Source organism: Ochotona princeps, chromosome 9, assembly GCF_030435755.1.
Source record: "Ochotona princeps isolate mOchPri1 chromosome 9, mOchPri1.hap1, whole genome shotgun sequence".
NCBI classification, from domain to species: Eukaryota; Metazoa; Chordata; class Mammalia; order Lagomorpha; family Ochotonidae; genus Ochotona; species Ochotona princeps.
The window spans coordinates 57950226-57976006 of record NC_080840.1 but is presented as its reverse complement, the minus strand read 5'-3'; the positions used below and the strand labels follow the sequence as shown (position 1 = coordinate 57976006).

The 25781-nt window shown below is 39.1% G+C and overlaps 1 protein-coding gene across 4 annotated transcripts in view; it reads right to left on the bottom strand.

Moving 5' to 3' along the window:
* Positions 1-5823: 5823 nt before the first annotated feature.
* Positions 5824-25781, bottom strand: part of TERF1 (telomeric repeat binding factor 1) — a 32607-nt gene continuing 12649 nt past the window's right edge. The window contains exons 5-10 of one of the 4 annotated variants that reach the window (XM_004588043.2): positions 24264-24413; positions 22450-22562; positions 19216-19275; positions 17204-17292; positions 14101-14207; positions 5824-6593 (exon numbers count right to left, since the gene is read on the bottom strand). In XM_004588043.2, the coding sequence (XP_004588100.2) occupies positions 6417-6593; positions 14101-14207; positions 17204-17292; positions 19216-19275; positions 22450-22562; positions 24264-24413 (696 nt within the window). In that variant the 3' untranslated portion in view covers positions 5824-6416. Of the gene's footprint in view, positions 6594-12026; positions 12175-14100; positions 14208-17203; positions 17293-19215; positions 19276-22449; positions 22563-24263; positions 24414-25781 lie in introns of those variants that run through there. The other 3 variants (XM_058668727.1, XM_058668726.1, XM_004588044.3) reach the window with 3 other exon arrangements.

The window sequence follows — 25781 nt, the reverse complement described above, 5'->3', positions numbered from 1 at the left end:
CTTCTTTTGAGTCTCCCATGTGGGTGCAGGCTCCCAAGGCTTTGGGCTATTTTCTACAAGGCTTTGGGCCTCAGACAGGAAGCTGGGAGGGAAGTGGAGCAACCGGAACATGAACCAGTGCCCATATGGGATCCTGAAGCATTCAAGTCAAGGATTTAGCTACTAGGCTATGGTACCAGACCCACATACAGCTCTAAATGTATCATGTTGTATCATGATTCAGTGTATTCTGGGATCTAATAAATGTGAAAAACACAGGTTTGACCTACTTCTTACTTAAAATTCCAAATTCACAATCTGGAATTCTTTCCTGGAAATCACTCATCATAGAATCCCTTTGCGTAACAGGTTCCCAAAGTTGCTGTAGTTATTTCAACCACTTGATGTTGTAGGTAGAACTTGATTGATGTCACTGGATGTCACTGTTGACTCATGATAGCCAACCAAATAGGGGAAAGAGCATTTTCTGAAACAATGAAAACACTCTTCTGTGAGAAATAAATTTTGAAAGGTACATTTTCAGGGATTTCCCTATATCCTGGGGTTTAGGTACAGCTGTAGAGTTTTCTGATATTGAAATCCTGATCTGGCATTTCTACAAAACTTATTCGATTTTATTTGAAAAGCAGAGAGATAATCATCCATCTACGGTTCACTCCTCAAATGCCTGCAACTTTCCAAGGTAGGCCAGGGTAAAGCCAGAAATCTGGAACCCAATCCAAACCTCCCTTATTGGCGGCAGAAATGTATTACCTGCTGCCTCCTGGGGTGCATGTCAGTAGGGACCTGGAAGGGACGGAGACAGGACCTTTTCCAGGCATTCTGATACAGGTTGTGGGTGTCTCAGTGTCTTACACTGTGGTGCTAAACATCCACCCCGTGACTTGGCTTTTTTCTAATGAGAACTCCAACATGTATGGAATAAAGGGAAAGATAATTTTGTCTGAATAATGAAACGTTTTCATTGTGAAGTATTGCTGATACTTTTTCGCCTATTTAGTTTTCAGCAAGTGGAAATAACAAGCCTCATTCCTTATCTATGAGATGTAATTAATAATGCCATTCCATTCATCACAGTTTTGCAAGAATTAAATGATAATCTATGCAAAGCACTACATAAATTTATGAAGGCTAATACAGATGTGAGCACCTGAAAGACTTGAGTGAAAACTCTAATTATCTATTTTAAAATAATATGAAAAAGCTGGAAAATTATTCTTTGAGCACTGTAGATCATCTAAACCATTTCTTGTGTCAGATTATTTCATAGCTTTGTCCTTTCAACACAGTATAGTTTTAAATGAACACTTGCTTTGACATGGAAGGATTTAGACATATGAAAGTGCTACATGTAGGGAAGAAAAACTACAAGCATGTTCTACATTAGTTATCAATTTGCTCCCAATGCCAAATCTATCCTCCTTTGCCCAGTATTATGAGAGTTGGACACCAGAGCCCGAGTATAAACATGCCTTCACATGAAAATGTTAAGACCTCATCATCAGGGAGCTGTGGAGTGACCGCTTTTGGTTCTCTTCCTCTCCCATTAGGCATGTGGTGAGGCACAACCATGCTCAGGTTGTCCCATATGATACTCCATCCTCCAGCAATGATGAGCTGCTTTCCCACCCCAGTACAATCTGACACTAACCAGCAAGCTGTTTTGGCGTGAGGCAGGAACAGCCCCACTGATCCTTCACTGGCTTCTATGCTGCATCAAGGGCACAAAGGTCAAAGCCTCAGGCCAGACTGAGGTTGGGCATTCATCTGGGACAACAAGACTTGCTCTACAGCAAGACTGAGTTCAAAAGTGTGCCGTCTGCCCACAATACTGTGAGAGCGTTGGACTGGACCTAACTAAGGGGCAGTGGCTGACAGCTATGCTGTGGATTTGTTGTCTAAATCCTCACCATCAGGCTGGTTTTGGAAACCCAAACTGTTAGTTTAAAGGGGATTCTAGTCTTGGTGATATTCAAGTCTGCAGAACAAGAGAAAATTTCCCAGACTCAGGACTTAAGTGCCTGCCATAACAAAAGTCAGTATACTTTGTAGAAAGTCCAGAATTCAACAGCAAGGGTCAGCAAACTAGCCGTAGATTATATCTAGCTTGATGATTGTTTTTGGAAATGTTATTGGGACATAGCCATACCCACTCAACTATGTACTGTCTATGGCTGAAGCCAATGGAAGCATTCAGAGATGATGGCCTATGAGGGCTAAAACAATTACTACCTGCACCTTTAGTCAAAGTTTGTGTGATCCCCTGGTGTTGACAAATGACAAACCCTGAAGGGCTGAACTTGGGTGTACTTTTTTTTCTTTTTTGTTCTTGTGGTTTTGTTTTTGCTTCATTCTTTTTTTTTGCTTTTATCTCTCATTATTGTTCCTGGGTTCTCTGAATAATATTCCATTCTAATCTATCTAGTGGCCACATATCTGTATTTTCAAGGAAATGGCTACTCTCAGAGATTCTTTAACTTTCCATGGTTTATTTTTAAGAGTTAACATTATTCCCAGTGTTGTACTTCAATTAATGTAGTGTTAACAGCCATGAAGTGAAAACTCTGAGACTGAATATACAGACAACGGGTGGGGCCCCTGTGATAACAGAACCGGAATCCATAATCTCTATAGCCATCAGTGCTGGCAGCCAAACCACAGTGCAATGATCCACTTGGATCGGTCAGCACTTGGTCACTGACTGCCAGCCTCCTAGTGCTTGGCTCTCACTTTTGACTCAAATCCAATAGCTTCCCTGAACAATCACGTAAGAGGCTTGCAGCTCACTGCTCAGCCTCCAGCTTCCTCATGCCACCAACCAGAGCGTGTCTGAAGTTTCCCATTTCCACCACCACCAAAAGCCACACTGCCTTTGAATCTCTGCCAAGCACAGATGATTGTGGCTGATTCCTTAGCTATAGCAAGTTCTGATTAAGTCCGCTCTCACTCTTGGATGGTCCTCATTTCATTTTCACAACTCAAATGCTCACCAATAGCATGATAAATACAATGTATCTATATAATGGATTACAGTGCAGAAATGACAATGAACAAGCTATAGTTACAATCTGAATTGTACATATTGGGGAAAAAGGATAATACATTCAGCATTTTATTTAATTTCCATAAATATCCATCCAAAAAAAACCAAACCAATACAAGGCACCTCGCACACTTTGCAGATGGGCTTAATTGGGACATTCCTTCAATAGCTTTTGCTTCCTGCCTATGTCGAGATTAGCTAACTGGGCACAGCTCCTCCTCTCTGGTCTTTCCTGGAAATATATCTAGTCCTGGGCATGCGAATGATGCTCCATTTTCTCTGGTATTCATCACAGCTCTAACTCTTCCACATACTTCCCTCATCAGTCTCTCCTTCCTAGGCTCTCTGTTCCATTTGCTGTTGTCTCTGGCCCCAAGAGGCCATCGGTAGTGTATCTTTTTGATATTTTTCACAAGCACTACCTTATGAAGTTGGTCCAGACTGGAGGGAACCACCCCCAGACAGGACAAAACACATTTCTGTGACAACAAAGTGTGTGTTTCTCTTCCTGGCACCATCGAGCTGCACCAGGAGGACCCGCCACAGCCCCTGCTACTTCCTTTGGAGCTCAGGACTGGGACAAATTACAGATGGATAAGCAGAAACACTGGACATTTCACCAACATTTACATTTTTCCTATGTAAGACTAACTTGACTATCAGCTTTTGGTGGATACTAGAGTTACCAAAAGTTGATTCAGGTCTTTGCCACTCTCCACTGGAGGGGCAGATCTTTATAGCTCTCTAGTCGACTTTTCTAATTTAACTCTCTAAACAGTAAACATTAAATTTTATAAAGAGAACTAAATCAGTGTTTGCCAGGGGGCATAGGAAACTTGCAAAAGGGAGGGGATTATGAATATAAAATAGCAACATGAAGGGTCTGTTGTAGTTACTCCCTATCTTGCCTCTGCTATTGGACACATTGAGCATAAGGGATAAAACTGCTTACAACAAATACACATAAATCACACAATCAGGGAAATCAGAATAAAGCATGGATTATACTAATATCCTGGTAGAGACAAGGAGAAAAAATGCAAGTAGAGCCAATGTTTTTTTTTTAAGACTCATTTTTTATTAGAAAATCAGATATACAGAGACGCAGACAGGAAGATCTTCCATCCATTGGTTCACTTCCCAAGTGGCCACAATGGCCGAAGCCGAGCCGATCCAAAGCCAGGAAGCCCAGAGCTTCTTCCAGGTCTCCCACGTGGGAGCAGGGCCAGCCTCTACTGCTTTCCCAGGCCACATGCAGGGCCGCTGGGATTAGAACTGGCACCCATATGGGGTCCTGGCATGTGCAAGGCGAGGACTTTAGCTGCTAGGCTACCGTGCCAGGCCTGCCAATGTTTATTTTAAAAACTGTATGTCAATAAATAATTCTTTAAGACTTACAATTGAAAAAAGAATTCAGAGGATTCTGACTGGAGAGGAGTAGTAAGATTACACAGTATGGATATCAATAGTTATATTTTTATGCATCCACATGTAATATAAAAATTGTTTAAAATAGCCTTTATCAAGTAAAATGAAGTTTTAAATAATATACCACATTACAGCTTAAATGATAGTAATTTTTCTTTTCTAGTGCTTCAAAAAATAACCAATTATGAACTTAGGCTTGATGATTTGTGGTGTATATTTGGAATGAGAATGATTTAAAAGTCCATTTTGACTCACAATGTTAGCTTTGGCACTAATTATCAAATGTTTGCAAAAAACACAGACGGTACCTTGTGGTACTGTCAGCCACGACAGTCAGAAAACACACGGTAGTTACCTAAGCCTTTTATTTCATCTAGAATTCATTTATTGGAAAAGCAGAATGACAGAGAAAATGAGAGACAAAGTTATGTTGTATTTGCTGGCTCACTTCCCAAATGCAGCCAACAGCTAGGACTCAGCAAGGCGCAAGCCAGGAGCCTAGAACTCACTCTGGAGCTTCCGCATAGGTGGCAGGGGCTCAAGAACTTGAGTCAGTACCTGCTGTTTCTCAGGTGCATTAGCAGGGAAGCTAGATCAAAGGTGGAGCAGCTGGCATTTGAACCAGCACTCTGATACAGGACACCAGCATCCCAAAAGGAAGCAATGGCCAATTACCAATGTTTGTTTGCTATATAAACAAAACAACATAAATTCAAGGAATGATTAAAGTCTTAATGCATAAAACTTTAGTAAGATTGAAGCAGATTATAAAACACTAACATTTGATTTTTATGCAAATTTCAACATTTTCTTGCTAAATAAAGCACATATCCTAAAATTCTCATTATGCATTCCAAATAATTCTTTTAATGATACTTATGGTATTAAGTTATCAAAAGTTTAAAGTTTAACACTGGCACAAAAGTCACATTTGTTGTCCATCTACCTTTCCCACATGCATGGCAGAGACCCAGGTACTTGCAGCGTGACTTGCTGCCGGCCGCCATGCACATCAAAGGAGGCCGGAACGAGCAGCAGAGCCAGGCCTCGACTCCAGGCACTCCAACATGCGATACGGGCGTCCCAAGAGCTAGCTTAACTACTGCACCAAGTGCTGGCCCCAAGTCTGCTTTTTTGTTTATATAAATCTTACAAAAAGAAAATTTAGTTTGTTGGTTTTTATGGATTACTTTGTATGTCATAATTGCACTAATGCCTTATAGATATTTAGTTGTATATTAAGGCCAAAAGCAAATCATTCTCATATTAGAATATTAAAGAATTACAAAATACATTTCTATTTTTTTACATGTCCTTTTTTCTTTTCTATTACCTTTTCCTACCTTCTTGAAAGGCAGAATGGCAGAATGACAGTAGAGACAGAGTGCAACAGTGAATGAGCCTGAGCCACAGAGAGCTTCTAATTAACTAGCTAATTGTCGAAATAACTCCAATAGCCAGAACTAGTCAGAAGCCTGGAACTCAGTCTGGGTTTCTTTCATAAGTGGAAGGGACCTGAACACTTAAGCTGTTACCTGTTGTCACCCAGGTTCCATGTAAAGAGGGACACAGAATCAGGAGTGGAGGCAGGGGCTGGGCATGATCTGGCTCATGTAAGTGCCATACTAACTGCTATGGTTTATTTCTTTGTTGTCTCTTGAAGGGGTGAAGTCAGGCTATAGATATAGAATTATTTTTTCTGTTTTCAGATCTTAATTTTTATTCGAATTTAGGGGATGGATATTGAATGTGGCAAGGGCCAACAAATTTATATCTTATGAAAATAAAAAGATTATTAATGAATACAGTGATAGCATTTATGGCATACGTATTCAGATTTTTACAGAAAAATAATGCTCTAAACAAAAAATTCCTAAGACCGGAAATTGCCAAACAAAATGTAGTGCTCAAGATACAGTCCTTTGATCAACTTTCACAGATACGTTCAGTCTTCACTATCTGAGCAAATCATTTTCAGTTTCTTCATAGTCCTCCATCTGTCTTTCAGCATGACACTTGTTCTGTTGTTGAATTTATAATGTAACAGTATTTTAGTCCAGCTTCCCTCTCCATATTTCTTCACTCCAGATTTCAAATTCTTGTCTTCTTCCCAAAGCCATGCCTTTTGAAAAAAAATAGCTACTCAGAGAAAACAATTAAGGACATATCTGCCAACAAGTATAGCTATTTTTTATTAAAATGGCTAAAATTGAAGAAAAAGTTTAAGAATGAAGACAGAATTTCCCTATACATTTCTTACTCTTTAAGATTTCACTTGTTAGAATATCATAGGTCAATACTGTTATTCAGTTTATATATATATTCTACAAATTTTTATTACATTTTCATTAACTGATAAAAACCGAGAAAAATGTAAATTTTGCAGATGTGTAGTAACTGACCCAAAGTACTTCAACAATCTTTAAGAATGCCACAAGTCATGATTTCATGTCAGAAAGTTGTAGAGATCTAAATTTTTCCATAAAAATTTGGTGACCACTTCAATTCCCCTTAAAAAGTGTATCAATTCCATGGTCCTCAAGTTACGAGATTCTGTTGTTTTCACAGAGTCACAGGTTTAGTACACTTGAAAAGCAGTCTTTATACAAATTTGATACACATATGCAGAATTTTTTTTCTAACTGAGCGGTAGTTGCTTCTAATAGACTACAGATGAAATACGATACAGTATCTTTTCTCTTTGGAAATGCTCAATTCTCTGCTCAAATCCCAAGTAGGTTACTGCTGATTCCTAAGTAGGTTGTTACTTGATACGGTTAAGTTTTACCATTACTTTCAAGTTGATCTCCTCCAGCAGGGGTCAGCAATCTTTTACCAAAATCTAACGGAGGCTATTTTACTATAGTCCAGAAGCTAAGAATTGTTTTTGTAACTTTACAAGTCAATTTGAAAAAAATAAAAAGGATATATAAAATGTAAAAGAAACTATATATGTATCACAAATATTCACAATCTGTTCCTCTACGAAGTGTACATACCCTGAAGGCTAAAGAAAGTTGTAATTTTGTTAGTAAAGATCAACTAAACAGCCACAGTGCTAAAGTAATTCATACATTATTTTAATTTTTCAAAACACAGATTTACAGCAAGGGAGGAAGGGAGTAAGAGGGATGATGGGAGAATAGAAGGATGGAGGGAAGGAGGTAGGGAGGAAAGAAAGGAGGAAGAGAGAGGGATGGGGGGGAGGGAAGGGGAGAGACAGACAGACAGACAGACACAAAAAGAGATCTTCAATCCACTGGTTCATTACCCAAATGGCCACAACAGCCGAGGTTGGGTCTCCCACATGGGTTCAGGGGCCCAGGGACTTGTTCCATCTCCCACTGCTTTCCCACACACATTAACAGGGAGCTGGATTGAAGTGGAGCAGCTGGGATATGAACTTGAACCTACATGTAATATTGGTACTGCAGGTGGAGGCTTAATGTAGTATGCCAGGCCACTGGCTCCACATTTTATCTTCTAATGAAAAACAGATCTTGAGTTGATATATTGTTACTTAATGGTTGGTCACAACATATTTCTTTTGTTTCATTTAAGTATTTTCAGCCTTGCTTAATTTCACCCAGGCTTCAAAACATCCATGCAGAACAAGTATCATATGATAAGGAAAACTTATCTTTAAAAAGTTTGATGCTGAAAAAAGCATACAAGTCACTGGTACCAACTTCTACTTCTATAGATGAAATTGAGTGAGGAGAAACAATTGGCTTATCAGTGTCACATCAAAAAGAAAATTTGTCAATTCCTGTCCTTAAGAGTACATGTATAAGAACTGAGCCCCCTCAGTTGCTGATGCCTATGCAGTGGACAGAATGCACAGATGTACATGGAGGACATGACAGCCAGCTCATCTAGGCAAGCAAAGGTCTCCAAGTGCCTTGTCAGATGATGGGAGACAGACCGGGGGCAGTGGGGGTACCACTCCCCTGCTCATGCATTGTGACTCGTTCCTGGGCCTGTGGATGTGTTAAGGCAGACCTGGCTCACCATGGAAAGATTTTTTCAGTCCTGGTGCAACAAAGCAGACGATACCTCAGAACTATCAAAACCACTCAACACCCTGGAAACAATCTTCTCTACCTCAGGGTCTCTAAGATATCATTAAAGGACCACCCCTTATCCCCGTGTGCTCAGGTAATTTGACAGCAAGGAGTGGCACCCTCTCCTTAGTCCTGTGGACACAAGAGAAAAAAAAATTAGGTTTGTCCCATCTACCTTCTTCTATACCTCAACACTCCCTACCCTAATCGAAGACTCACATGGGTGTGCCTCCCTCTCAACTAAGTAAACAATATTAAAAAGAAGGAAGGTCATCAAAAGCAATCAGCCAATAAACAAATGGGACCACATCAAACTAAGAAGCTTCTGCATAGCAAAGGAAATGATCAACAAGAGACAACCAACGGAATGGAAAAAAATCTTTGCACAATACAGGACAGGGGATGCAGAGACCATGTTAAGAAATGGGAGAAGAGGGCCCAGCACAGTAGCCTAGTGCAAGTCCTTGCCTTGCATACGCTGGGATCCAATATGGGCACTGGTTTGTATCCCGGCCGCTCCATTTCCCATCTAGCTCTTTGCTTGTGGCCTGGGAAAGCAGTAGAGGTTGGCCCAAAACCTTGGGATTCTGCATCTGCATGGGAGACTTGGAAGAAGCTCCTGGCTCCTGGCTTTGGATCGGCTCAGCTTCGGCTGTTGCAGCCATTTGGGGAGTGAACCAGTAGATGGAAGATCTTTCTCATTCTCTCCTCTCTGCAAATCTGACTTCCCAATGAAATAAATAAAAATTTATGAAAAAATGCTCAGATCTCTAGCTATTAGGGAAATAGAAAACCACAGTAAGTTTTCACTTAACTCCAGAGAGATCAGCCTACATTCAGGAAAATACTAATACCTGCTGGCAAGGAAGTGGGAAGAAAAGTCTACTTCACTGTTGGTGGAAATGTAGGCTACCATTGCCCATGCTGAAGGAGCTGAGAGTGTTTGTGGATTAGAGGCTTAGCGCAAGCCAAGAACACTTGGTATATCTTGGAGCAACTATGTTCCAATGCTCTCTCTTTCATGCCTCCCTCTGGTAGTAAAAGGGTTGTAAATGATGGAAGACGCCCCCCCCAAGATAGTGATTAACAGAAGCTTGCATATTCTGCCCTTTGTAACTACAGCTTTGCCACCTGGCTTTTTGGTATAAAAAGTCTGTATGATCTTAGACAAGCTGAGTCATCCTAACAGCACGGATGATGGCTGCAGTGTAGTTTAATAAAATCATTTCTCCTTTAAGCATCTTCTTGTCTGTTCAACCAACCCTGATACCATGCCTTCAGTGCCATGATAGTTTAAATGGCAGAATGTTGGACTTGTGACTGTTGCTGGAGGAATATACTATGATATGTGGGGGGAAATGGGAGTGGAGAGGAAAAAGGAACGGGAAAAAGAGAAGGGGGAGGGGGAATTCCTATAAAACTGTGTATCAAAAAAATCAATAAAAAGATGATATATATCAGGACAAAAAATGTATAAAACCCATGTTCTTTGATTATGTTTTGCCTTGTGTTACTTAAAAAATGAAAAACAGTGGCTGGTGCAGTGGCACAGCAAGCTAATCCTACACCTGCAGTACCGGCATCCCATATGAGTCTTCATTCTAGTCTCAGTTGCTCCATTTCAGATCAAGCTCGCTGCTTCTGGCCTGAGAAAGCAGCAAAGGATGGCCCAAGGCCTTGTGGATGTTGCAGACATTTGGGAAGCGAACTAGTGGATCTAAGATCTCTTTCCCTCTCTGTAATTCTCACTTTCAAGTAAAGAATACCTTAAAAACAACAACAACAACAACAACAACAAAACCCCACAAGAATCAAGGGGCAGGCAATGTGGTGAAGTAGGCTAAGCAGCCACTTGGGATATTCATAATCTTATCTGAGTTTTGAGTTGCTTCCAATCCAGCTTCTAGCCAATTAGTCTGGGAAGGCAACAAGCTGAGTCTCAGTATTTATTCTCCTGTCACCCATGAGGGAGATTTGAATGAATTTTAGGTTCCCTGGCTTCCACCTAGCCTGTCACTCTGCTTTTTAAACAATCTTAAAAATGTTGACAACATTTAAAAAGAAAAACAGTTACCGTACTTCATATTGATTTCTCATTGCTGAAAGGCATTTAGCTTAGAATAAACTTATAGCATCTGAAATCTCATTTTGACTGTTACAGGAAACATCAGTAACGCACAAGATGAGACTTCTGGTTTTCAGCTTGACAAGTTCCCGGAAATCATTACTTCAGTCTTGACAAAAAAGCCGAGTAGAAGCAGGAGTTTGGCACAGACACACACACCTCAGAGTGGCTGGGTTGGCATCCCAGCACAGTTTGATTCCAGCTTCCTGCTAAAGTACAGCTGACAGCGCCATCTCTTGGGATTTTGCCACCCACCCAGGGGACCTGGATTGAGATCCTGGCTCCTGACTTCAGCTTAGTCTAGCAACTGTATGTCACAGTTACTTGAGGAGTGAATTAATGGATGGAAGGTCATTGTGTCTCAAAAAATAAGTTAAACTGAAAGCAGAGCAGAGCTGAAAACCAATAGTTTTTCTAAGATTCATTACACAATTAATATGACAGGGAAAGTGGCTATCCTGAAAGATAGGTAGACACAGACTCACAGGAATTACTGAGGACACTCCAGAACAGCAGCTCATGGCAGGTGCCAGAACTGGTAGAACAATTAATGTGACGGATGAACTGCTAAAGCTCAATGTGGATGAGCCTCAGAGTTAGGACTGGCACTGTGGCATAGCAAGTGAAGTTACCACTTGCAATGCCAGCTTCCCATTTGAGTGCTGGTTCAAGTCCCAGCTGCTCCCTTCTGACCGAGACTCCTGACAATGTGCTGAGAAATCAGTCAAAGATGGATCAAGTGCTTGGGCGCCTGTACCCATGTGTGAGATCTAGAAATTTCTGACTCCTGACAGGCTCAGCTCTGACCAGGGCAGTCATTTGGAGAGTGAATGACAGAAGGAAGATGTCTGTTTCTCCTCTCTCTAATTCTGCCTTTCAAATAAATATATAAATCTTCTAAAAACCACCATCCAAGCCTTAGTGTCTAGTCTTAGTGGACTCACACATCAACTGCAGGAGCCCCACTAGATTTTTAGGGTGAAAATTAGACAAAAACAGGATTCTGAAACACACTCCATTTTCAAATATCCTCAGAGTCTTCTGTTCTCCTTAACAAATGCCTGTCCTCAGTTCTGGCTCCTGACTGCAGACCCTGGATTCAGAGTGAAGGCTCAAGTCACTGGATTATACCACCCACATGGGAAGGGGCCTGGACTCTAGTCCTGGCTCCTGGCTGCGCCCTAGTCCAATCCCAACTACTGTTGGCATTTGGGTAGTGAACCAGTGGATGGGAAATGTCTTTCAAATAAAAAAACAAAACTGATTTGTGCCATAGCTTAACCAACCTGTTGAAATATACAATACAAGTCCATTCTAGTCTTCTTGTCTTACCCAGGGAGTAGCTTTGGCGGTGGGGGTGGGTGGGAGGAATGTCAGGGGGTGAACCGAGAAGCACTTAGGAATGTCCCATCCCTGGTTCACAGGACTATAGAATGCTTCCCCTCCTCCCACATGACCACCATATCAAACAAGGGGTTACGGCTGGAAGAGTGGCCTCAGCCTCTGAGGAGTTCCTAGGAAACCCAAAGACATTAACAAATGATAACGAGGATACTACAAGAAATAGCCTGATATTTACAGCTGCAGCAAGCACAGTGTAATTCATGGAAAATAAACATGAATTTTTTCATTGTTAAAAAGATTATTTATTTGAAAGGCAGAATTACAGAGAAAAAGACCGAAAGATCTTTTACCTACTGGTTCACTCCCCATATGGCTACAATGGCCAGAGCTGGGCCAGTCTAAGCCAGGAGCCAGGTGCCAGGAGCTTCTTCTGAGTGTCCCATCTGGTGCAGAGGCCCAAGGACTTGGGTCATCCTCTGCTGTTTTCCTAGATGCATTAGCTGGGGGCTAGAACAGAAGTGGAGCAGCTAGGACTCAACCCAGCACCCATATAGGATATTGGCACTGCAGGTGGTGGCTTAACTTTGGGGATCAGGCCACAGCAGTGACCCCCAAATTTCATGATTTTAAAAGGTCTTTGAACCTCATTTCCTTTCACCCAAAATATCAAGTCTAGCTATAAATAATGATAAAAAATAACAGACATGCTAAAAGGGAAAAATATAGCTAAAGAGACAAAGTCACTGTTAGAACCATACTCATGGAGGTATGGCAAATATACTCAAAATGCCAGAATTGGAATTTAAATGTCTACAATCATGCCAAGTGCTCTAATGGAAACAGTGGACAATGCATAAGAAAGTATGGGTAAGTCTAACAGAAAAATCCTAGAAATTTTCAACATAGTAATGGAAACCAACATGCCTTTTAGAGATCAACAGTGGATTAGATCCAGTTGAGGAAAGAATCAGTGAGCTGAAGATGTTAATAGAAACCTTCCACATCAGAAAGTCAAGAGCAAAGAACATCTAAGAGCAGCTGTGTAACAGTTACAAAAGGCATTCCATATTGGTGTAATGGGGACATCAGAAAAAGAAAAGAATAGAAAGATCAAAGTAATAATGATTGAGAATTTTCCAAAATTAATGACAGCAAACCACATATTCAGGAAGCTCAGAGAACATTAAACAGTATAAACGCTGAAAAATCTACACCTTACACGTCGTATTCAAACTGCAAAAAGGAGCCTGCATTGTGATTTAATCAGCAGAGCTGCCCCGGGAGATACCAATATCCAATGTGGGCACCAGTTCCAGTCCCAGCTATTCTACTTCCAATCCAGCTCCCTGTTAAGTGCCTGGGAAAACAGCAAGAGATGGCCCCAGGACTTGGTCCCTGCACCTATATGGGAGACCTGGAGGAAGCTCCTGGCTTTGGACAATTCCAGCCTTTGTGGTCACTGGGGAATGAACCATCAGATGGAAGATTCGCTCTCTCTCACTAACTATGCCTTTCAAATAAATACACATCTTTAAAAAAAAAAATTGAGCACAAAAATATGAATGGTTTGTAGAGGCATAAAGTTGGTATTTTCCTCTTCTTTGATAATTCATCCACAAAGAACATGCAAGGAAATAAAATCCAAAACACTGAAAAACTTAAGAAACATCTGAACCATATACAGGTGGAAGGGTCCATTAATCAGTGCAAATCAGAAAAAGATATGTGTGGAAGCAGGGCACAGCTGTCTTGCCCAGAGTTCTCAGAAAGCCTATAGTGTAGACTTTTTCAAAGAATGGAATACACTCTGAGGTACACATCCCATGTTCCTAGTCTGCAACACCAAGAGCTCCCCTCAGCCCACGAAGACACCAAGGGCAGAGAGGGCAGGACTAAATATTAAAACACAGATGACCATCTTAATACAACTTTCTAATCAAATATTGCCTATTTTTATTTAAGAATATAATAATCTTACTTAAATTTGATTCCAGTGTTCAAGAAGTCTATAATGCAGACTTCAGTTCCATATACATCAGATGAACTATACAACTTTAATGTGCACAAGCCATTATTCACATAATAAGAACAAATACCTGTTTTTTCCTAGGCCGCTGTTTTTCAGAGGTTACTGGCTGATCCTTTGAAACACGTATTCTCCCTCTGTCTGTGGCTCTTTTGCTTTCTGTTTTCCTTGTCTCACCTAAAAGTAAAAATGCTGACTTCAAAAATTCTTTCACATTAAGAAAAATGAAATTATATTTTAACAGCTATTATGAAATACCTTTTAAATTTAAAGCTCCTTGTTGAAAAAAAAAAGGCTTCATGTTCAATTTTTTTCCTTTAGATCTGGGAGGAGTATGGTGCAGTGCAAAGATCAGTTATAAGAACAGGGATCTTTATGTCTTGATTCTTCTGTATGTCTTTAAAGGAGTAATCTCAACTCCCTGAGACTTATCTTTTCATCAAAAAGGAAAAAGTACTTCTTGTACTGAAACTGTCTTTTGGTAATGTTTACAAGAACATGACAATGTAAATATAACATTTTACTTTTATATTTCATAGAAAATTTAATAAGTCAAATACACGTACTTATATCTGTTACTAAAAAAAACTATATTGAAAGAAAGCTTAAAAGAATCTACAAATAAAAGGACTTAGCAAGACAGTTGGACATAAGATCAATATACAAAAAGCAACAAGGTTCTTGATATTAATTAGTAGCAGGAAAACAACTGCAAGATACTACATAGGATAGCAACAGAAATATATCATTCTTAGGAATAACTACTAAAAGCGGTACAAGAGCTACATGCAGTAAAATTATTAAGTTTTACTACATTTATAAATGTTAACAGAACTATTATATACACTTGTATATACATATGTATAGACATGTTGGGGAAATACATCTTGTTTATTCACAGAAAGATTTAATACATCAGTTCTCTATGAAGCAATTTATTGCAACAATGCAGAGCTGTTTAAGATTCTTCTAAAATTGTGCACGAGGAGAGGTACTCTACCTTGACATCTGAGCGCGCCTGCATTTCTTGCTGAATTTACAGGGTTTATTCATCATCTCGATAATGCATATTTTACAGTTCATAAGCAACTAAGCAGATCAAGGATATCACAACATGACCAACTGCTCTCTTCTGTGGAAAGGTACTGGCTTATTTCCTCTTTACTACAATGTTTTATAGTTTACTTAAAAAGCTCCAAGGTAGCCCTTGGTTCTCATTTTTTAGCTGAAAAATATACAACCTACTGCCTTCATGGGATCCGTATTGCTCAGGGAATTTGAGAGAAAAGCACAACTATGCTGATGTCACACTGTTTATTATGGTGCAATAAATTGTCTTTGACTTATGAAGTCTATGCTTGGCACTTAAGGGGTGGTGGAAGTTTTACTGCTAACAATCCTCAAATGGCTGAGTATTTTTCATGACAACACAGAAGCCCAAAAAACCAAAAATATTTAAAGCACTACTGAAAAACAGTATGACTGCCCTACCACATACTGGATTATTATAAACTATAGTAACAGACAATACAATATTGCTGTATGAATAGATCAAGAGACCTAAACATGTGGGAATGCGATTTACATATTGATAGTTATCAAGAAAAAGGAAATCTTACTAATTACGAATGAAGAGACTATAAATATGGCAGAATTATTCAAATGTGCTGCACAAATAAAAAGGCAAAGGAAATAGCAAATTGAAAGATAAATATTAACAGGCAAATTTATAATTAAATGTGGAGATTTTAACTTGTTATTAACAAGTAGGCAAGAAATAAACAGAGACAGAATATGTGAACACTATGAACTAATTTAAATGAAATTTTAAAATGCTCTGCTTAACAATAGCAGTGGCTGGTATTGTGGCACAGTGGGTTTAAACTGTTATTTGTCACTGCCAGTATCCCATATGGGAGTGCTGCTTCATCCTGGTCTCACACAGGCCTCCCAAGACCCAAATATTTCAGCCTTCTGGGGGCATCAGTAAGAGCTGGACAGGAAACAGGACAATCAGGCTGCAAATCAGCACTCCCATACCAATGTCAGAGCTGTAAGCAGTGACTTCAGTAGCTGACACCACAATGTGGGGCCTTGGGTTCTTATTAATAGGTTGTTTCATTTTTTCCAAAGAGATAGTCCACCTGCTGGTTCACTCCTCAAATACTCCAACAGCCAAGGCCAGGTCAGGCCAGGCCAGACCAGGTCAAAGTCAATGGCCTAGAACTTCATCAGTCTCCCATACAGGTGGCAGGGACTCAAGCATATGATGTCAACATGTCTGCCTCCCAAGGATGTGCATGAATCTAAAAGAAACAGAAGCAGTTCGATAGGGGATGTAGGCATTCCAAGCCGTGTCTGTTATGCCAAATACTGCCCCTGCAATGTTTTTTGGGGGGTATTGTGCTTTAAATCCAGCAATGTCTTTTGTTCTGAGTTGCTGGGTATGTACATACCACAGCTAAGGTCCAACAAGGTGACATCTCATTTTAACTTGCATACTATATAAACATGTATGACAAGTATGTTTTTCAAGGTTTATCCATCTTCTCCCCCCCCACATTTTTGTTAGCGATTTCACTAATTAAAATGGTCCCCACATGTCAGCACTACGTGCTGTAGTGTTTCTTGGGGGAAAGAAGGCTCTGATGCATCTTACATACACTACGTGTGTTTCAATTGGGCCTGGCTAGTTTTGTTGACAGTGATTCAATGTTAGTAAGGCAACAACATATATTAAATAAATGTAAATATGCATAAAACAACCTTAGTTATTGAATAAAGGTTTTGCACTACAGGCTTACGGAACCTAATGCTTTATTTCTCCTAGTAATGATTTACTATTCACTAATTCAATGTTCAACAGATTTTAGCAAAAACAACTACTTTAAATATAAAGAATTAATTATATTTAAATTTCAGAAAAGAAGGTGAAGTTGGTGAATATAGTGATGCTAGAAAAGCAGTGTGCTACCACAGCAAAACAACTCTAAGCGAGGCAGGCAGAACAGCTTATCAGATTAAATTCCACCCTCAATTCTCTAAAGCCAAGACTTAATCATGCCTTGCTTCAATTTTCTTAATTGTGTATTTCTGTGTTGTAGTGAGACCAATCCATGGACCATTTTCAGGCACACAGCCACTCCATGTCTAACATGACAGTTAACACTTACTTTGAATAGTTTTTGTTCTTTCTTCCTTCTCAAAAAGGTCTTCTTTCCAGCTTCTACATTTCAACTTAGACAAGAGATTTTTGTGAGACCTAAACAAATCATGAGAACTTCAGAGAGGTTCCTGAAAGAATTAAGTTATAAGGCAAAGGTAGATGACTGGTCTTATTCTGTTCTAAACCTACTTCGGCCTGCTTCCTGCAGTGCTCTCCTTAGTGTCCCATCCTAACCTCTGAACAAGATTTCTGCTATCAGATTTCTTACCCATCTCTCCCTTTCTTCATCTCATCCACTCAGAAACCAAAACATTTTTACTTAGTCTGATTGAAAGTTCAAAAACAAAACAAAAACGCCAACTCAGTATTAAATTTTTATTCTGTCCTATTGTTTCTATTTTCCAAAAGAGAAATCTCAAAACCTCCTTACAAGATGGTAAATAACACTTGATTATATTATAGCATCCATAGTTTGTTTTGCCGGTGGTAGGGAAGAATTTAGAAATACAGGATGTGGCATGATTTTCTGGCACTCCTGCATAGCTTGTATTTTATAAACGAGAAAAAGAGAATTCAAATTACAGTTTGCCTAAACTTAGGCAGCTCTAATATTATCACTGAAAAGGTGGGCTGTTTTAACTATATTTTTATCCCAATTATATAGATCATGGGTAGGGAATGTCTGGCCCACAGACCACATTAAGGCCTATAAAATCATTTGGTCAGGCTTGGCCAAGTCAACAGCAAGTAGGATTCAAAGTTCATTATCTCTACAGCAGGCTAATTATTTCAGCTGATAATTCTGTATGGGCTATGAATGATGCTATAAATACCCAAATGACCTCTTGTAGAGAAGAGGTTCCCCACCCTTGTTTAGGTGCGCTATGTAACTTCCTCCTTAAAACTTCCTACTTCTCTCTGGAAGATCATTCTCAACTTCTACCCCAGCTCCTCTACCCTTTGTACATAATGTAGCTCTCCTCTGAGCACAATGCTTTTCTCTTTACAGCTTTATCAAGTTGAGATGGGGTTAATTTACTAACTGCCACAAATGACAGGGCCCCAGAGATGAATCTTCATAGTTTCCATTTCTGAATGACTGCTACTTTCAGAAACCTGATTCCACAGTAACCTTAGTCCTTGAAGATTCATATCACTGAGGTATATAACCTTTTATCATTCTTCACAGCCGCTCTCGTTCTGTCCAAACATTTCCCACCATTCACATATCTTCATACTTAAGTGATAAGGAATTATTTCAGCATTCTTATGGACAACTCATTAGATTCTGGCTTCTCAATTTCTCATCTCCAATAAAATCCTCCACACCAAGTCAGCCACCTTTTCCCATATTTCCACTTGACATCCCAACTGCTCTATTTCTGAAATCATTCATGCAGACTTTCTGTTCTTAGGGCATTTATATTGTCTGTCACACAGCTTCTCTAGTGGATTGAATACAGTGTTCCAGTAATTTCTCGTAAGAGTGAAATTTCAGGCGCTCTTCAGAGACACTCCCATCCTCTTCCTCATTTTTGTTTCTAGGACAGAAAATGAGTTTACTAAGCAAGTGCTTCATGTTCAAAAATTCCCTAGATGAGAGAACTTTCAGAAAGATCATGGAAAAAGAACTGTAAGTTTATTTTAGTGCAAAAATCTTTGAAATCTGTGCATTGAGGTATGTCCAAAAGGTTCAGGAAAACACAAGAATGTTTTTAAACTTTTTGCACCAAAGTAGACTTATCTTTAATCCCATTTTGCCATGAACTTCTTGAAGTACCCTTATGCGTATATTTCAACAATGGGCTTGTAGAAATAATGTGGAACAAGTCAAAATGCCAGAAGCAGGTCACTATATCTAGAACATCAGGGTCGAGAATATCTGTTGAGGTAAGAGGGACCCTGAAATGGTCTTTTAATCATATCATTCACATGGTAGTTACACATAACATATTTAAGTCTGCATGAATTGCTACAAAGATGTTAAAGACAGAAAAGAGAAACGTCAATTTACTTCACCTCAATAAGGATACTGTACCCTCTGAGGATTCAGTTACCGTAGACTGTTTGTCATTAACACTTTAAGAGAAGAAAAAAATTTTAAGAATATAAATAAAACTTTCATAAGGGTATTTTTCACAGTAAAGTCATTTCAATTTATTAAAAAAAAAATTCACTGGAAAGAAATTCTGGCAATGTTAGGACAAATACAGTCCATTACAACATGGCTAATTTCTGCCCAAATGTGTCCAATATATATTAAGTCTTCCAAAATAAAAGTTAAGAACAGTTATTGCTACCATCAAGCATTCATAATTTTTTTTAAAATTCTTCCATGGTTCTTTAATTTCATGAATCATGTTTTTTTTAAAAACAGCTTTACTGAAGTACAACTGATACATTAAAAATACGCATTTAACTAATCACATCTTATAAGTTCAATGTTCTTATCCTCTCCACCAGTCTCCAACTGACCTGTAAATTCCTGTTTGCTATAGTCAAAATAGCTCCATGCACACATACTATTCGTCTCTCCTCAAATGACACTTCCTCTTCCAACCACCTGGATAAGTCTTCACCATTGTTCAAAGCCCCAAGGCCTTGCTTAACAACACTTCTGTCAAGTTCATATTCAGACTTCAGTAATGACTTCTGCACCGTCTAGTATTATTTGTTCCATATTTGTAATACTTGTCTCAAATAGATCAATCAGCACAATATTGTAAGCACAAAACTGAGTTCAGATAGTCTTGATGACATGAAGGTTTCAATTTCTCTAGCATTCTCAAACCTGGCTGTGTGTTACTACCCACCATCCTGACACTGCTTTGTGGTGCTTTATCTCCATCTCTGCTTCCAGGACAGTGCTGGTGTTTGTGTGACCCTTAAATCTTTACCTTGTCTTTTTGGTGTCCTGCAGGTTTTAATGTAATTAATCACACACCAAAGCTACCAAGTTAATGAAGGTGCTTCAAAGCCAACTTAGAATCTCAACAGTTTCCTTTTACAGACATGGAAATATAAATTATCATCTAAGAGAAGGTACTTTTACAGAGGTGTGACTTAGTGCTTTGAGAGCGCAGAACGATTCTGTTTAGAAAAATGGGGAAAGCCTCAGATGGCAAGTTAAGAGCTTGCCTTGCAGACCAACTTCTTTAAATAGGAATTCAGAAACAGAAGGAACCAGGCAAAAACAGAAGCAATAATGGTTGAAGAGCAGTGAGAAGTTGTGTTATTAGAAGGCACCATGCATGTGAGAAGTGGCATTAATGCTCAAGGATATGATTGTACCAGTCCCCTTATCTGTGCTAGATACGTTGTTTTTTTTTACAAAATCTCCAGTTGGTACTAAGAGTACTAAGCACTTTAATTTAGCCTGAAAATATTAAATGGAAAATTCTAGAAATATTACATAGAAATATTTTTAAATCTTTCGTCCATTGATTCACTTCCCAAGCGACAGCAATGGCCAAAGTTGCACCAATCTGAAGCCAGGAGCCTGGAGCCTCTTCTGGATCTCCCATGTGCGTGCAGGGCCCCAAGGCTTTGGGCTGTCCTTGACTGTTTTCCTAGGCCACAAGCAGGGAGTTGGATGGCAAGGGGGGGCTGCCGGGATTAAACTCGGCGCCCATATGAGATCCTGGCATGTGCAAGGCAAGGACTTTAGCCACTAGGTTACTGCGCTGGGCTCTAGAAATATTACATAAGTTTTAAATTTGCCTCTTCTGAGTAGAATGATGTCCAGCTCCACCACACCTAGAATGTGAATTATCCCTTTATCGAGTACATCAGTTCTACAAACTCACTATCCCTTAGCCGCTTATTTGCCATGCTGATTACTTACAAGAGCAAATAACAGGGTTTGTACTATTTTGCTTAATAACGGCTCCATAGTACCAGAGCAGTTTTGCTGGCAATTTGGATATGCCAGAAGCCCAGAAGCCATAAGGTCTTTAGGTGAAAAATCTTAACCAGGAAACAAACAAATCTTATGTGGCAAGAATGAATTTTCTGTGAAATTGTGAAGGAAAAAGAAATTCATGGTAATTTTGCTATTTGAAGTTACTGTCACCATGCATGTTTAGTTACAGAGCTAATAGAGTTTCAGCGCCCAGTGAGAATACCCTTCAGATAAGGAGAGACCATCACATGGACAATGACTTTCAGTCACTCTGGACATACTTCTGTTCACATCTTCCATCCATACATTAAATACCTGCCTTAACAAAGCCCGTATCAGGCACCATAGTCATGCCTTCTGCAGTCTGATTTTCTAAACAATATGTAATGAGCAGTAGGCCATGTTCTGCTATTAGGAAGGCCCACAACAAGAAAATCTAGTCCCAGTCCTGAGAAGGTGGGCCAGGGAACACCCAATTTTGATCTCAGTCTCTACCATTACAGAATGATTTAATAAATGGCCCCAGATGTGGGTACTGTGGCACAGCAGTTGTATTCTTGAAGTATTCTAGTCCTGTTTCTACCTCCAGTCCAGCTTCCTCCAACGCAGACAAAGGGAGGCAGGATCCCTGCCATCCATGTGGAAGATGTGTCCTGCTTCAGCCTAGCTTAGCCATGGTTCTTTTTAGGTATGTGGAAAGTGAACGGTAGATATATCATTTGTCTATGTTACTCTCACTCTGCCTTCCAAATAAACGAAATCAAATAAAATAAAGAGATGGGATCCATGCGGCACATCACATTACATCTGTTAACAAATATATTCATCCATGGACCACACTGACTATCTGGCCTTACACTAGGACGGAAGACAAAAGGGAATATGGGTTCATCAGAAAAGATGGTAAGTGGAACTCTCAATACATAAGACTGAAACAAATCATTGTTTCTTCAGCTGAGCACACAATATAGCAATTAGCTTAAGCTAAAAGATACCTCAACACTATCTAAAATATGAGAATAATTCCCAATAGAATGAAACATGGTGAATCACTTAAGGACATGCGGTATCTGAGAGCCACAAACAAGTACAAATGACTCAGGTTTCCAATCTCAACCTTGGCCCTAAGCCCACCTTCAGAATGTAAATGAAACTACCCAATATTCAAAATGGGTTATTTTCTACTTTGCTTAGCACATATAATTTGTAAATGTCACTAAATAATTACAGTACTCCAGATGTTAATCATAAAATATATCCATTAAACATTAGTTTTAATAGTGGCTTAAAGCACTTTTACAGACAGAATATTCATAAAACAAAAAATGCATACAGTTGATCAGTTTACAAACCTTTTCCTTATATCCAAAGTACTTTCAGTTTCCATTTCAGCATCATCATCGTTAGGCTTATCTTGAGAAGTTGTTGCTCCTGCTCTTTTACTTTCCACTACTTTTGTTGCTGCCTTGAAAAAGCGTATGTGTGAAGGAAGAAAGGAAAAATGAGGCCATTTTTAAGAAACAACATTAAATTAAACCTTTTAACTCTGATAGTTACAGCGAAACCGTATTCACAGGTCAATAAAAGGCAATGTTATTTTCACCAGTAATACGACACAAGTGGCAGCTACTGTAAGTGTCGAGTTAGTTTACAGCAGTATAAAGCAGGTCTTTCTTGCATGTTCATTTATTAAGCTCACCACATAATTTTAAAATGAAAGTCTACTTAAAAATAAATAGGTTAGGTGTATAGGACAGCACTTAAACTACCACTTGAGATAACCACATCCCAATATTGGTTTGAGCTGCAGCTGCATTTCTGATTCAACTTCCTGCTAACATGTACCCTGAATGACTCAGGTATTTGGAAGACCTGGATAGAGTCCTCAGCTCTTGGCTTTGAACTGGTCCAGCCCTAGCTGCTGTGGGCATCTGTGGTGTAAACCAGGTGACAAGATATCACTGTACCTCTCTCATTCCTCTACTCCTGTTTTGGTTTTTTAGGTGTAAAGAGTATTTCACTGAAGTAAGTTACACTTCTAATACTCTACATTTGTATGCAATAGACTAAAAGTAATTGCTACTGTCAGGGCACAGTAGAGTATAACTGCACTTAAATAAGGCATCCTATTTCATAATTTAAAGTAAAATTGCTGTACAACATGAAAACAAACTACATAATGTTAGGATCTGCAATGCAATTGAAATGTATTGTTATTCTGCATTACATGAAAAAGTGCAAAAATCCAAATGGGGTTCTGGAATGTGAAGTTTACAATTTCCATTTTCAATGATCATTTGGACATGCATTTCAAGCCATGCTGTGATCTTATGGCAAAGCTCTTTAAAGGAAAGATGCTCCCCAGCTTCTGTTGTTTTTGGGGAGTAAACCAGCAAATGGAAAATTTCAAACTTTCTTTCTATCAAGTAAAATAAAAGCAATTTAAAAAATTAGCTAAAAAATTAAAATTCTGGATATTCTGAAATGAAGCAAAAATTAAAATGTCCCACCACTTCAATAACATACTAACACTTCTAGGGGCTAAGACAGAGCACAAATGTCTAGAAAAATTCTAAAGGCTTTTCTTTAATCCAATCTTACTTGCCACCTTAAAATATTTGCATTTAAAATGTACTTAAGGGGCTAACACTGTGGCATAGTTTGTAAAGTCACCACATGTGATGCCAGCATCCCATACAAGTGCTAGTTCATATCCCAGATGCTCTACTTCCAATCCAGCTCCCTGCTAATGTGCATGGAAAAAGCACTAGAGGAAAATGGCCTGCGTGCCTGAACCCCTGCCACCCAACAAGGCAGATCCTGATGAACCTCTGGGCTGCTGGCTCTGCCTTGGCTCAGCCCTGGCCGCTGCGGCTACTTTGGTAGTAAACAAGCACATGAAGCTCCTCTCTGCTTCTCCCTCTCTTTCAAATGAATATTTAAAGAAAAAAGTACTTAAAACTACATGTTTCTACTACTTATTCTTAATACATTCTGATGTTTTCTGTTCAACTCATCATTCTAAAACTTGCAAAAATACTTACATACCCTATTAATTATGTTCACTAATTATAAAATTCTTACACATTCTATAAAACCACTAGAAAAAAACCTGGAAACTAGTTTCTTCTTTTTATTCTTTTAATACAACAAATAACATGTATACCTTCATCAGAAAGGCTGATGATTTTTCATTCAGCACAAAATTCACGTAACTTTTAATTTTCTCCATCATGTGGTCATAGCTGAAGTGTTGAAAAAAGGAATGGAATGGATCTTTCTGAGATATTATCATAAGCAGTTTCCTTTCTAAAGACTAAAGCAAATGAGAAAAAAGCAGTTACAAAATTACAAGCACAAAAATTTTGTAACATATTATTATATGGCCATGTTTAAGACAATTAATTATGTTGATGAAATTTGGAGAACTAGTAATTTGCACCACTGGTATAGTAACGCATCAATAAAAATATAATTCATGCATCAATCCTTCCAGCCTGTTAAAGAATTTAGATAGTGGATATCACTATAATACTAATATATTTTAAGATTTTTTTTTTTATTGGAAAGTCAGATTTACAGAGAGGAGACAAAAAGATTCTCTATCACTCCCCCAAATGGCTGAAACAGCTGGAGCTGAGCTGATCCAAAGCCAGGAGCTTCTTCCAGGTCTCCCACACGGGTACAGGGTCCCAAGGCTATGGGCCATCCTGGACGCTTTCCCAGGTCACAGGCAGGAAGCTGGATGGGAAGTAGAACAGCTGGGACAGGAGCCAGCGCCCATGTGGGATCACGGCACATGCAAGGCAAGGACTTCAGCCAGTAGTCTACTGCACTGGACCTAAATATCTTTCTATATATCTTATTTTGCATAGTACAGGTTTTTCTTGGAAGTAATTCTTCCAATGCTAAATGTAAATTTAAAACAAACTCTCAGGTTCATCTCAGGTCAAATGCTGTAAGACAGCATGGGATTTTTGCTTATGTCTTGAAGCTTCATGGCTTTCTTATGTGTCGTCCAAGTGGAATGCATGCCTACAAATTTTGCTAAGATGCTCTCCCAAGTTAAAATGCAATTTATATTTGGGGAGGAAGTTATGCAGGCAGACACTTTTCACTCTGAGCCAACTGCTGTTATTGCAGCCAGTATGAGGGCTAGCAAATGATATTTGAACATCTTACATGGTATTGTCTTCAGTACAAACACTAGTTCAGGAGGTTAAGCACTACTGTCTAAATGGATGTCTTAATGTTCACTGGCTGTAAATTTTCCTCTCAGGAAATATAAACAGAGGGGTTTCACAGTACTCTACTAATGAAAAAGACAAAGCATAGGGACAGAAGCACACCAGGCTAGCAGCTGAAAATTCCATAGGCTAGGAACATAGTCAGTCTAAAGACAGACTAAGCTTTACTATAATCACAACCTGCCCTCAATTTATTTTAGTCCCTTATTAGAAGAAAAAGAAACTAAAACCAGAATGGCTAAAATAAAAGTCACAGATATGATATGTGGAGCAATTAGAACTCTCCTGCACTTCAGAGGAATTGCCATAATCATATGTGCCACAAAAATACTTTGGAAAATAGTGTGGTGGCATTAACTAAAACCGAGAATGTATATATATCCTATGCCTCATGAATCCTACTCCTAGACATATACTCAAAAGAAATGCATATATGG